Source organism: Pteropus alecto, unplaced genomic scaffold (assembly GCF_000325575.1).
Source record: "Pteropus alecto unplaced genomic scaffold, ASM32557v1 scaffold75, whole genome shotgun sequence".
In the NCBI taxonomy this organism is placed as follows: domain Eukaryota; kingdom Metazoa; phylum Chordata; class Mammalia; order Chiroptera; family Pteropodidae; genus Pteropus; species Pteropus alecto.
In genome coordinates this window covers 18780094-18795522 of record NW_006440638.1, presented here as the reverse complement: position 1 = coordinate 18795522, position 15429 = coordinate 18780094, and the positions used below count along the sequence as shown (strand labels likewise).

Genomic DNA, 15429 nt, shown 5'->3' with positions numbered 1-15429 from the left:
ATAGGAGAGACTACGACTCAACAGTCAGAGGGAAATAAAGCAACTCTACCACCACTGACACTGGACAATGATCTAGAAGCTGGCATATTTTTCAAGAGAAAATGCTAAACCAAATCTTAAGATGAAAAAAATACTTTTAGTATATTTAATTAAAACTCCTAACTTAAATGATCTGCAAGAGGTAAAGAAACCAGAATCTCAAATCTTCGTGTAATACTTTATTTCCATGTCATAAAAGTGCCACCCAATCTCTATCTTACTATTAAAATTCACAACTGAAAACAAAGTGCCCATGATATTTATGGGGACCATTTTAGAAGCACCTGTTTATTTACACAGCTACCATAATGAGAAGGTCAAACAAAAACTCACCTCTGAAGCCACAGTTGCTAAGCAACTCTTTTCAGAAGTTCTGCAACACTGATCAAGCATATTACTGGTGCCGCCAAACAGATTCAGAATAAATGTAACATCTTACCTGGTTTCTCCAAAGAGGGAGGGAGGTGGATTCCGATTTTACCTTTTTGGACAGACATTGGAGGCCAATCTTGTATCCTTCTGGTCTATTAGGTTCAGAGGCTTTTTATTTTTCCATTTTAAGAAAAAGAAAAGGATACGTCCTGGTACCACAGGTTTCCTGTTCACGAAGGCAAAGGACAGTTCTGTTTTGAGAAATACCACAGAGGGCTTGATGAGATGTTGGCCGAATCTGAAAGACATTTCTTCACAGTTGAAGTCTGAAAAAGAAGATGATTTAAGAAATGGGCATGTATAAAATTCAGTGAGAAACTCAGATCATATATCACTTTAAGGAAAGTAAATAACATTACTACAGATTCTTAGATGAGAAGAAGATATCATTTAAGCTGTTCCCCATTTAAGGTCCACTAAGGTGTATTCTGGGTAACTCCTCCTAAAATACTCCACTCTCTCTACCAAGGTTGCCTTGACTGGAGTTAGTGTTTTCAAACAGAAGCATCCCATGGACAACAAAAACAGTCTTAAATCCCTCTGCACTTCAGGTTGCCACCTTAACCAAAATCTACTAGGTACTGTCTGTCAGGTACTTTATTTTTTTCCCCATCCATTTCATCATTTTTGCAAGGCTGAAAATTTTCATTATTAAGCATTAACTCTAAACCATCTAATTCTTAATGCTTTTCTCAAATGATTTTATCTTTGTTTATATAAAAGCAATTTAGAAAAAGTACAAACACTGTTTGAACTTGCCTACAACTACAGAAATATATGAGCACTCCCAGAGAAATATTATAGTAAAATTTCTAAAATTAAAGAGAGAAGAAATGAGGAAAAAAAAAAAGAAGCAAAATCTAGTTCAAGATGAAAACAATTCCTAGTTGACACAGAGTCAGGATGCAGCAAGGTAGGTGTTTCATATCCTCTTTTTGCGGGCAAAGCTGTAGCGGGGTGGGTGGGGGGAGGTGAAGAAAGATTTGGCACTTGGCATCTAAGGTATCAAGAAATGATTTTCTGTCAGTTAGATGGCTATAAATGACAAAGTTACTTCCTGAATGACTAAGACACAGCCTCCTTGGGAAACCACTTCATTTTTCTAATTCAGCAATGACACTATTACAACATTGATGGAAATAATCAACCCATGAGAAAACAGGAAACGGGATTACAAAAAAAGATGTCAGAAAATAGTTGATTGTTTTATAAAACATATCAATAAATGTGTTTAATGATTCTAATGTTTTCAATGACCCAAAAGATACAGTATGCAAGTGTCATCCACTATAATGTTCTCAGTGACCCAAAATCTATAGTATGCAAGTGGCATTCACTACAGAAGGACCTGCAGAGCCAGAACTTAACACATCTCAGGTACAAAGAAACAAAATGGAAAGTTTGCCTTGTATCTCATATAAGTACTAGTTTCTAGATCATTTATAAGTATGTCATAAAAAAAAAAAAGGGTATTGAGTAAGAATGCTGAAAATCATCTAACCTAGTGGTTTTCAAGGTGTTTCCCTGGACCCACAGCATCAGCATCAACTGGGAACTTATTAGAAATGCAAATTATCAAGTCCTACTTCAGACCTACCAAACAAACTCTGGGAGAAGGGCCCAGCAATCTGTGCTTTCATGAGCTATGCAGATGTTTTAGAACCGCTGACCAGATGCGACTATTCTCACAGTCCTTGGGTCCTTTCCTATTGAATCCTTGCCAACTAGCTGGCTAGCCCTATGCTTGAATATACCCAGAGATAGGAAGTTCACTATCCATTCCTTCTAAAACAATAAACTCCAACAATTACATAGTTGCCCTTCATATCAAGTCCATCTATTTGTCACGGATTTATGCCATCGGGCTAAATGAAACAAGTATCATACAAGTGGCAGAGCTTCAGATATTGGAGTTAACCTTTAATCATTTTCCAGTTTTTCTGAAATAAACATGGCAGTTCATTTTATTCATTCTAAAAATCGTTCCCCAAATCAAGCATTGATTCAAGTCCCCTGCAGCATCCACTTTCTGTAGTCTGGCCACATCACCCTGATTTTTCTTTGGATAATACTCCCTCATATTCTATATGTGGAGCTACTCCTACTGCCTGGTTCTAGGGATGGGAAAGCGACACGGACATTCTTAGTCCTCTGGCATATGATTGGTCCAGGAGTGGACAAAGGACAAAATATAAGCTAGTCAAAGAAAAAATATTCATGAGAGGAAAACTGCCAAGTTGCCAAACTGGTAGCACACAAACCTGAAACAGCTAGAGGTTACATTAAAAAGTCTACCTGGTATCAGAGCCAACACTGAGGGCAGCAGAGCCAAGATAGAGAGACCGATACCTGTTGACGTTGTTTGAACATCAGGCTCTAATAATGTTGGAAGGAGTATTGTTCCTGGACCTTGCTTCCTCTTAAGGATAATTGTACAGAACTGACTTAAATATGGGCTCTGGTTGATTAGCCACTATTATGAATTCATGAAAGGCTCTTCTTTTGGTTTTCTTATTATCATCATTTGCCCTTCATCTCTTATATCCACACCCTATTCCTTCCCCTCCCAACACAGGGCTTCACTTTTCATGATTAATGTTGTATTTATAATCTTCACTGAATTTTTATAAATATGTGTCAAAAATATATCGGGATCTTGTATATGGTTTTTAACCGTAACTTTCTTTAAATCTCATTCTACCTTTTATCTCTCGACGTTGTTTTAGAGACTCATTCATTTTGCTATAGATTATAATTTACTCTTTCTTATTGCTTATTCCCTCTCACTGTATTCCACTGTAATTTTCCTTGTCCATTCTTATAGTGAAGAGCTAACTTGTCTCCAGCCCTTTACCACAAATAATACTGTGATGACCATCCATGCATATATTTTTCCATATATCTATGCTAGAATCCCACTGCTGAGTTTTAGGTTATACACATAAATTTTGTAAAGCATATGCACCGGTTTGCATTCCCAAAATACACAATTTCTATTTCTCTACATCCTTGCCAACACTTGAGAGCATCTGATTTCCTAGCTTTTACTGATATGATAGGCAAAATGGAACCTCTTAATTTTAATTTGCTCATCACCAATGTGATATGTGTGTGCATATATCGATACCCTTCAATGAATTGCCAGTGCATACTTTTTCCTTCTTTTGTAATTTCACTTCTAGTTTCTGATTTTCCAGAGTCCCTTATGTATTCTAAATACTGATCCTAATCTATTAAACATAACAATTATATTTTTACTATCGGTTAGTTTTTCTATCATACCTTCCATTGAACAAAAAGCATTCATTTTGATGAATTCATCAGTTATCCTGTTACAGTTCGTGCTCTGTGAATCTTATTTAACAAACCCTTCTCTACCATAAGGTTACAAAAATATATTCTTAAATTTTCATCTATTTTCACTCTTAACAGGTATTTCATCCACTCGGAGCTTTGTTTATTCTATGAAGTACAGGAATGATTTCTTTTTCCTCCTTTTGTGAACCAATTGTCCTAGCACCAATTGCTGGGAATGATCACACCAAGTTCCCATATATACATAGGAATGAGTCTGGACTTTACTATATTGATTCTATTTCAGATGCTGGAGAATAGGAAGCACCATTTTTTTCTCTAAAGGCCTAGACTCAGCAGGCCACATAGTCTGTTGTAGCTACTCAAATGTCACAGCAACATGAAAGCAGCCATAGACACCTATAAATGAATGGACGTGGCTGTATCCCAATAAAGATTTATTTATAAGTACATGTCACAGTCTGGATTTAGATTGTAGCCTATGTAGTTTGCTAACTCCCGATATACAATGTTAATACCTTGTAAAGAGAAGATCCTTCTTTATTTACTCTCCTATGTAAATTTTAGATTCAACTCTGCCCCTCCAAAAAAAATTCTTGTTCAGATGCTAATTGAAATTACAGTGAATTTAAATTTTAATAGAGGAATTATGACATCTTCACAATATTCAACCAACCCATTTATGAATTCTCTGCATTGATATTCTATATATCTTAATAAAACTCTTATAATAGTTTTACATTTCCCTTATGTTTAATAAATTCTTTGATAGCTTTTAGTTTAGTCATTATTATAAATGGTATCTTATTGTCATCATAGTTTATAATTGGTACTTTTAATACAATGGAAAGCTATTGATTTTTATGTGTTGCTCTTACCTGGTAACCAGCTAATCTCTTGTATTGCTGCTAATAGTTTCTGCTAATTCTCTTTGGTTTTCTATATATAGTTGACCCTTGAACAATGCAAAGGTTAGGGGTGCTGATCTTCATACAATCAAAAATAACATACAACTTAAGTTGGCCCTCCACATCTGCTTATCTCCAAACACAGGAGTACAGAGGGCCAACTGTATATTTATTGAAAAAAAAAATGTATCTAAAAGTGGACCTGCACGGTGCAAACTATGCTGATGTTCAAAGGTCAACTGGACATGATTTTACTTAGAAATAACAGCGATTCTAGCTCTCTTTTCAATTCTTCTACTTTTGTTGTTTTGTCTTATTGCACTGGTCAGGGATCTCGTAAGGTTGAGTAGAAGTAACACAGGCATCCCTGTCTTGTTTCCTACCTTAAAAGGAATGAATTTAAAGCCTTGGTTTTTTTTTTTCCATTAAGAACAATATCTGACACAGGTTTTTAGTAGAAAGCCTTTATCAACCTAAAAAAAAAGTCCCCATTTCAAGTTTGCTAAGGTTTGGTTCCATTTAAAAAGAAAAACAATTATTAAATGCTTTTTCTTTATCATTGATCAATTTCTTGTTCTTTGTCATTAATGTTGTAAATTACAGTAATAGTTTTGTTTTTAAACCCTGAGAACATCCTTTCACTTTCATATTTAAACTTAGACATAATGTACTATTTTTTAATACACTGTTAGATTTGAATTCTTAGTGTTTTTCAGTGTCATAAGTTGGCCAATATTTTTTCCCTTGGTTTTGGTTCTCAGAATCTAACTTAATAGGCTGGCTTTTATTCTTTGTTCTAGAAGTCATTTTATAAACAAGGATTTTACTATCCCTTGAGAGTTAAATAGAACTCACTTGTCAAGTTGTTTGATCCTCTTTTTACACTGCAGAGAGAATTACGTTTTGACAATCATTACAATTTATTTAATAGTTGCTGATTAAGTTTTTTCCTTGCATCAACTTTTTAGGCATAAATCCTTTTCACTTAAATTTTCATCTTTATTAATAAAAGTTCATATTCTTTTAACATTAAAAACATAAGCCATTATTTCTTTTATCTATTTTACATTTTATGTTGCTTTTGTTTATTAATGTATATATGTTTTTCTTCATCAGTCTTGCAACACTTATATCTAGTCTATACAGGTTTTCAAAGATTCTTTTTTTTTTTTTTTGGTTCTTTGCTTTAACGATCTTTACTTGGTTGCTTATTTTCTGAACTTATATTTGTTTTCTCTTTTTTTTTTTCAGGTTTACTATGTTGCAGTTTTTCTAATTGAGTCAAACATTAAGTTTATGGAGTTTCAGACTATTTTTCTCTTGAGTAACAAAAGTTATATATTGCCTTCAAAGTGTTCCATTAGTTATCGCTCTCAAATTTCGATCTATTGTGCTTTTATTATCACTCAACTTTAAAATTTTGCTATTCTTGTTATCATTTCCTATTTTACCTGAGGGTTATTTCATAGTACGTCTTTTCATTTTCAAATATATGGGATGTTTTGCTATCTTTCTGTTAGTGATGAATGATTCTAAAGCACTACAGTTAGAGAAAAGAACTTCTATAAAGTTGAGTTTTTAGAATCTGAGGCTTCCTTCCTGATCCATTAAAAGATGAAGCATGTGCTTAATCCACATGTGCCCCCAAATAAAATACATTCTGCATTTGTCGAAAAGTTCTATATATATGGTAGATCAAATTCACTGTTATCCAAATCTTTCTCTTCTTACTTTTAGTATCATTGTTTCATTAGTTTCTGAAGACTGTTAGATTTCTAACTACAACTGCTTAATCAATGTGATGCCATAAATTATGCTTTCTATATTATTGCATGTGTATATGTTTTACTCCATGACCTATTGTTCCTTTTTCTTTTTGTCTGTATCTGACAAGTCTAACTTTTTACATCTCCTTATCTTCAACCTGTGTCCTTTTATTTTTATAAACATTATAGCATTTTGTTTTCTATCCATTGGACAGTCAGTCTTGATTAGTTTAACCCCTATACATTTATGCCAATTATTGTTTGAGTGTATTTTGAACATCCTATTTCATCCTTTTGTTTCACTTTTTTCTCCTTCCTACTTCCACTGGCTAGATCAAGTTTTGTCATATGGGTATGAAATCATACATTCCACTTTTATTTCAATAGTGGTTATTACAATCCACACGAAACTCAATTTTCTCATCGATATCTAAAAGCAGTTCAATATCTATGTCTTTAGAATATTCTTACCACCTTGGATCTCCTTTCAGACCTCATCCCCCATCTTACCCTATCTAATTTCTAATATGTTGAAATATTATAATTTCAAATGTTGATATGCTAGTGTTTTTTGTAGTTTTGCACACCCTTACTCCAATAATCATATTTTTCATGTCCTATTTACAAAGGTCTACAGACACCTCCCTCATACTAGGCAACACTACTTCTTCTTCTGAATTTTAGCTTGTTTTTTGCTCCCTCCTTTTTAAAAGCTCACCTATGCTTTTGAATGAACATTTGTATATCTAATACAGCATTTCAAATTATTTTTTAGTGGACAATTTTCTGATTATCCACTCTATCACACTCCCAGAAACTAAAATTGTCATTGCTTCTTTGTACAAATATCACTAAATTCTCTACTTGTTCTTATTTCTTATATTTCATTTCTTCCTCCTGGATTCTTTTTCCTAGATTCTCTAAAGTTACTTTCAGAGAGGGTCTACATATATTTGGCAAACTGAGATTTTTATGCCAGAAAGCTTTATTTTACCTTCCCACTTAAATATAGTAAACAGAAATAAAATCCTAAGCTCAAATTTGCTGTTGCAACACTTTGAAATTATTATTCCTTTGCCCTCTCACATTCTGGTGTTGATATGGAGAAAAGTCCTATGATAGTCAGATTCCTGTTCACTGGAAGATGCTCTAGTTTTTATCCCAAAGTTTTAAGAATTGTGTAGAAATATCTAAATATGTATTAGTTTCTGAGGACTGCAATAACAAATGATCACAAACTGGGTGGCTTAAAACAACAAACTTATTTTCTCAGAGTTCTGGAGGCTAGAAGAATGAAATCAAGGTGGTGGTGGGGCCATGTTCCCTCTGAAAGCTAGAGGGCAGAATTCTTCCTTGCCATTTCCTAGCTCCTGATGGTTGCCAAAAATTGTTGGCATTCCTTGGCTTGTGAATACATCATCCCAATCTCTGCCTCCATCTGTACCTGGCCATATTCTCTGTGTGTCCTCTCTTCTTATGAATAGACAAGTCATTGGATTTAAGACTCCACTCTTATCCAGTATAACTTCATCTTAACTAATTACATTCGCAAAGATCCTATTTTCAAATATAGTTACTTTCTGATGTTCCTTTAGGGTGGGGACATTATTCAATCCACTACAGACTACTTTTCTGAGTCCTCCTGTTTAGTGATCTATTAACATTTTCTATGTGAGGTCTTCAGTTTTCACTGCATTCTTTATAGTCTTGGTCATTATATCTTCAAACATTCCCTGACCTCAGTTTACTTTTCTGCCTTTTGGGGTTTCTGTTTAACATTTCTATTCATTTTCCTTCTCTTAACTCTTTTTCTGTCTTCTTATATTTTTTACTTCTTCAAGGTGCCTTTTGGAAGATAGCTTCAATTCATCTAACTGCTGATTATATCCATTCTGATATTTATCCATCTATTAAGCTAGTTCCCAGTATTAAAATTTAAGCTTATTTCCCATTTTTCCTCTACCCAAAGCTACCCTGCCTCTCATTTCTCTCTTCTCACACAACACTCTTGCCAACGAGCTCACGTGATTCTGTTACATTTCTTCTCATGAGTTTAGCCTGCCAACAATTTGAAGAGCTGACTGCCCTCTGACCTCACCATTATTCTACCTCTAATGATATAATCGCAAGCTAACTTTTGAGAGGAAGTATGAAGAGGTCAAATGAAAGTTCAAAGCACACGCACTTGAGTCTTGCTCTGCCACTCCCTAATCTTTAGTGATTGGCCGAACTTTACACTCTCAGATATCTCATCGGCAAATTGTGGATGATAGAGTGTGTGTGTGTGTGTGTGTGTGTGTGTACCTCATATAAAACAATATATAACACATCTATGTTTGTCACTTGACATTGGCACCCCCGAATGGTAATATCTGTCCTTGCCCAAATTCAATTTTGCCTCTTCTTTAATTGTGGTGAAATCCTGCCTGAGCTGCCAGTAGACATGCTCCTTCAAGTTTTAATTTCAGTGGAGAAGAAAAGTACTCCAGGAACTATAAAAGAAACAAAAGTAGAGAAAAGTATAAGAACCAATATTGTGTGATGGGAAGATTCTTGCATCTCCAGGATCTGAAACTGTCTGTAAGACTGAGATAAATATTAAATACTTTCCTCTCACTTGAAAATAACAGAAAGCAATTTTATTTTAAGCTAAAGTAAAATTGCTAAATCATTTTGCAACAAGAAGGCTGGATGTAGCAATATTCTTTAGAATTCTCAGAAAAAAAATTATCTCCTGGGATCTTTGTTTCTTAATAAATATGAAGATGATGGCTTCTGGCATCCAGGGAACCAAGTACCGGATTAAGGACCTCGGTCTAAGATTTAGGCCCTTATACTTATTAGTGGGTTTTGGCTAAGACAGAAATAGAAGAGACTAGATTCATTCCAGAAATAGTGACTAAAGCCTACAAATATCTCTTTATAAACATACAACAAAAGTATATTAATGAAAACCAAAGTCTTATATTTTTAACCAATTGATATTTTTGTGTTCCTTAATAATAACTTATTTTGAAGTAAAATTATGTGATTCAAGGTATTTAATGAGTCTCCATTTCCCACCTTTTCAACCATGGAAGTTATTTATACATTCGCTCTCTTTACCTCGCTACATCCTATACCCAGTGTCTACCTCTCTATCCTTTATAATTCTCACCAGCATCATATTTTTAGAAGTTTGTCTTCAAAATTTAGTGAACAGAAAGGGAACAAAAAGGTCTCTACTATTCACGTTTAATTTTGTGACTCAGTGGATTTGATCAGTTGTTTTCTGATAGGATCACATAGGCAACCTAACGTGTATTGGAATAACGTTCAATGGACACAAAAGAAAATGTCCCAAAACTTGAAATTCCCCACCATTCACAATAGGAGATGACACTAGCTCACTTCAGTACAGATCAGGTTTCCTCCTGGTTTGCTTTCAAATGTTATTATCCAACTAATATAACTTCCATATGCTTCTAACCTTGCTCTCACCTCTTTGCTCCTCTCAAAGAAAAAAAAAAAAAAAAAAAAACTCTAGAATTTTTAGCAGAAAAGAACTTAAAAGATCATTTAGGTTCCAGTCTTATCACTTTAGAGATGTCAAGTATCTAGCAAGACAAGTGGCTTACTCAAATCTACTCTGAACTTTTAGAGGGTTTCATTTAAAGAATACTGTTTACAGAGGACATTATAGATTGTCAAACTTGGGAATTTAAGGTTTCAGGGACCCCACTCTGAGACACACTAAATTAAAGATAACTGTCACCTTAGGGGATCTTTTGGTGCCCAAACCACATGATAGTCCTCTGTTACATGATGATCAACTGGTGATTCAGAACATAGGCCTACATCTATTATTTTCATATTATTTTCTCAAATGTAGAACACGAAACATAAATTCCTTTCCAAGAATGTGAAGACCCTTCAAAACCCACTGACTCAAGTTTGAGAAACTCAAAACTTTAACAAATGCACCTAACAGGCCATGCTCTCGAGGATGTGAAATTCTAAGCAATATACTACCAGGAAACTCCACATTCTATGGCTAATGACTTTTGGGGGACAAAGAGTCTACATATTTCCACAAGCTGGCTATTCAAAATGTGGTCTGCTGATCAACATGTGTGTCACCTGAGAACTGTCAGAAATGCAGATTCCCAGGCCCCATCCCAAATCTACTGCATTGATCTGTATTTAATAAGATCCCCTGCATGTCAATAAGCACATTAAAGTTTGAGAAGTTAAAAAAAAAAGTTTGAGCACTAGTTCCAACTAAAATCATCTTGGGAGCTTTCTAAAATAGATTTTGAGCTCCATCCTAGCCTGATTCCAGCAGAACCACCAGGATGATGAGGTTAAGAACACAGCTGTAGGATCAGTCTGTGAAATGGGGATAACAACAGCACCTTCTTTTCAAGGACACCTGTAAAGTATTCAATAAGTCTTTGATAAAGCTAGTCATCGTACTGCAGTTAGTATTTTACCCTATCAAAAAGTAATGCCAAATTTTATTCAACAATTGTTAATTGGTAGCTGACACAAGTTAAGTTGCTTTGGATCACGCTTTTATATAAATGGTATAGAATTATTAAATAGAAAAAAAAACAGGTAAAGCACTGTCAGTTAAAAACTAGCATCGTATTAAGTAGTAGAAATTATAGTTAATACTCAGTACTTTCATACTAAGCAATTTCTATATAAAATCTTAATCCTCCTGACATTCCTTCAAGGAAGGCCCTTCGTACATCAACACTGATGCATCTCTTTGAATACTTCTCATGTATCGGTTCCTCAATTTGAGAATCACTGTGTTCAAAGGATATCGAATCTTCAAGGCTATTGATATGCTAAATATCACTCAGGTGAAGTTCCTAAACATTTACATTAAAAGGTAATATCAGGAAAAGGCACATTTACCCACAATTTTATCGGCACTGAGTATTCTCTGATTATCCAAATCTCTAATAAAAATTTGTTATTACTTAGGAATATAATGTAGGAGAAAACGACTTCTAGCTGTCCTAACCAAAACAATCTGCCACGAAAATGAACTTCTCCTAGGCAACCGGGAAGCCAGACATGATGAAAAAGAAAGATCATTCTTTTGGTTAAAAGAATTTTAAAAGCTTGTATTTTCTCTTACCTTGAAAAATAAACATGTTGTTTTATAATGGCTATAGGTGTAAGGTTTACTTTAAAAATAATTCACTTTTCCATCCTGACATGTCTCAGCAAATGGCAGGAATCTAGACCAACCCTAAAAAGCATGACCCTCCCTAGGGATCAGCAGAAGAAATCACATAGCAAATACAAACTCCAGACACTTCTACCAACTGAAAAATATGTTTCTATTTCAAATCACTTCATTTAAAAACTGGGTGCTCAAATGTTAACCAAAAATGTATATGAGCTTGAAAAGCTGCTTCCTAATGGATACCAACACTAACCTTAACAGAAAAAAAGTGGCATCATCTGAGGTAAAAAATATACTTTTAGCTGGCCAGGCACTCAAGCATATTTTTATTGATAACTTGGAAAACCATCAAGGTACATAAATGGATAGCTGGAAACACATAGTTAGGTTTAGCTGTTTTATAAAACATTCTAAACTTACAGGTGTATGGCAAAATTTCACAACTCTAAGAATATCCCACAAGATGACAACAAGAAGAACAAAGAGAAAGAGAAGACAGCCTGAAGTGTCTCAGAATTCAAACAAAAGTATACCTGTAACATTTTTATACAAAGAAAAAAAAAATTTAGTAAAGTATATTAAGGCATCAACCTACAGTGTCACTAAAGAAAAATTTTCAATTGTTAACAAGTCAAAAAAAAAAAACAAAACTGAAGCTCAGCTTCAGTTTAAAACAAGAAACACATAGGTATTTCAAAATGTCAACTTTTTCAAGCTCTCACTTCATCAGTAACCTCTTTCCTCTGTCAGTTTAAAGTCTTGAAACTTTTACTTATTTAGCATCTCTAATCTCACTCTCACTGGTTCCTTCTCCTTCTCCTACAAAGATAGTTAGGAATTGCCTGCACTGAAATAATTTGTCCTTGAATCGGTTGCTCATTAATCTCTAATCACTTATTCATTCAACAAACATTTATTATATACTTGCCATATTCTAAATATTATTCTAGTGGTGAACATGCCAGAACATGCCTTAACTCTCATGGGGCACGCCAAGTGCAGACTGAGGAGGAGAGCAAAATGATGGAGACCAGAAAGCAGTCGACAAAAATTTTTCTGATTGTGATTTGAAGGAAATAATCAGGGTGCAAAAAATGCATAGAGACTTCGAGGTGGTAGAAGCGACTGGTTTAGTATAAATAGAAAGAGAACCTAACATTTAATCATGGATTTGGATGATGAGGGGCCCACTATGTTTGTGTGTCTGAGGACGAAATGTTCCAAGTGGAGGAAACATCAAGTGCCAAGGCAAGAACAAGCTTAAGGTCTTAGACAAATGGAAGGAAGAGCATGACCGTGAGTCTGAGAACAGAAAGCAAGACAAGGAACTGAGGAAATGGGTTTGAAAGACAGGTAGAGACCAGATTATGCAAAGTCTTATTTGGCGTTTCATTTAGTGAATGATGAGATGCTTATGATCACAAACATTTAAGCTACAGAGTCTTTAGTTTTCAAGTTCCATTATTTAAAAAATGATCTTCAGTGTTGTATGTTAAAATTATCTCAGGAGCTTAAAAAATAGAAGTCCCCGTGCCCCATATTCCCATACACTTTTTTCCAAGATTTTTTAAAAAATGAGATACAATTCACATATCATAAAATTCACTCTTTTAAAATATATATTTCAGTGGTTTTCATTATACTCACAGAGTTGCACAATTACGACCACTATCTAATTCCAGAACATTTTCATGAATCCAAAAAGAAATCCCATATCCATTAGCAGTTACTCTACATTTTCTCCTCCCTGCAGCTCCTGGCAATCATTAATCTATTATCTGTTTCTATGGATTTGCCTATTCTGAACTTTTTCTTTTTCTCTTTTTTACAGTAACATTGGTTAACGAAATCCAGTAAGTTTCAGCTGTACACTTTAACAGTAAGGCGCATATATGTTTATACTGAGTGTTCACCTCCCATAGTTAGATTTCTTTCTGTCACCACATATTTGACCCCTTTTACCCCCTTTATCCCTCCTCCTCCTCCCCACTACTCCGAACATTTAATATAAACAGAATCATACAATATATGGCCTTTTGTGTCTAGTTTCTTATGTTTTCTAGGTTCATCTATATTGTAGCATGTATCAGTACTTCACTCTTTTTAAAGGCTGGATTGTATCCCATTATATGTATATCAATTTTTTTTATCCATTTATTAGTTGATATATTGTTCTCCCACTTTTTGGCTATTATGAATAGTGCTATTATAAACATTCAGGTACAAGTTTTTGTGTGGACATATATTTTCAATTCTCTTCGGTAGAATTGCTGGGTCATATGGAAACTCTATATTTAACTTTTTGAGGAATTGCCAAACTGCTTTCCTTAGCAACTCCACTATTTTACATTACCACCATCAATGAATGAAGGTTCCAATTTCTCAACATCCTCACCAACAGCCTGCTCCCAGATATTTTAATTTGCCCAGGTGATATTTGGGCATCAGGGTATTTGGGAGGGAAGTTATGTTTTAGTTTGTTTTTAGGAGTTCCCATGGTAATGCTAATGTGCAGTGAAGGCCAAGGGCCCTTTACTCCTCACAATTCACTGTTATCTTCCTGACAAGTATTTACACCTATTCCCTGTAAGTCCCCAGAGCTTTCTGGACCTGTTCCATTCTTGCCACCACACTGCCCCTCAATAACAACATCTGCTTTGTAGCTGATTCATCCAATAGAAGAATAAAATACAAAAAATAAAAACATAACTTTATAATATAAACATATCTATGTAGTTTTAATATATGTATAGCTTTATAATTAATTATAACATGTAGCCTTATATTATGTAATAGTATAATAAGCACTTATAGTCATTTATAATAGTCATTTATAATAGTCATTTATTTTCAGAGAACAGTGAATCTACATACAAAATATTTTTAAATTATTTGTGTGTATACAGGTACAAAGGGGAAATCTGGAAATTAATGATCATTTTCCTCTGAGAAAAAAGGTTTGGAATCAATTCTATTGTCTTTTTTACATACTTTTCTTTTCTACCATGACCAGGCACAGGAGAAGCTATATGTAGGGATTATTTTCAAATATCCTCGGGTAATATGAATGGCCAACCACCTTCCCCCACTGACCCTCGAAAGACCTATTCTTCAAAAAGAGCTCACCTGAAAATATATATGTATATGTGTGTGTATCTATTTAGTCCTAAAGTTCTTTTCATCTAGTAAAGAAAGATACAGGGAACTAATGGATGAGTCCTATGTGTTTTACACTTCAATCTGACCTTATTAATCATATGTGCAAAAATACACAGCATTTAAAATTACTTATATCATTAAAAAAAAATTTGCTGCCAAACTAAATACAGGTGGTAAAGATCTAAAACACCAGCATTAAGGCCTAGAGCCATGTAGAAAATCAACAGTCTGTATGTGTAGATAACCAGCTCAGGTGGGAAAGACAGAATCCTGAATAAAAAGACTTCTAACCTGAAGGACAAAGTATGGCATGACTTCTCAGTCTGACGGAGGCTGAGATTCATCTTCACAGTAAAAATAACCCAAACCATATCTTCATCTAGGCTGCAATAGCAGTGGGGAATTTACAGGTTATAATATTAAAACAATACTTAAGGAAGAGAATTACAGGTTGAAAAATCACCTTAATGTCATGTATCCTTCTGGAGTAACCACATTTTCTACTGCATTCCCACTTATACTATACTCTTTACACGTTAATAGAAGAGTTGTAAGAGTTCATCTCATGGGCTGCAGAGATACGTGAGAACATCAGCTCAGAATTGGTGCCCAAATCTTGTATGGTAAA

At 34.5% G+C, this 15429-nt stretch overlaps 1 protein-coding gene across 6 annotated transcripts in view; it reads right to left on the bottom strand.

Moving 5' to 3' along the window:
• Window positions 1–15429, bottom strand: part of FHIT (fragile histidine triad) — a 1286618-nt gene that overhangs the window by 711029 nt on the left and 560160 nt on the right. For all 6 annotated transcript variants that reach the window (XM_015593668.2, XM_015593670.2, XM_006917499.3 and 3 more), the window contains one exon: window positions 618–737. In XM_015593668.2, coding sequence (XP_015449154.1) covers window positions 618–737 — 120 coding nt within the window. The remainder of the gene's footprint in view (window positions 1–617; window positions 738–15429) is intronic.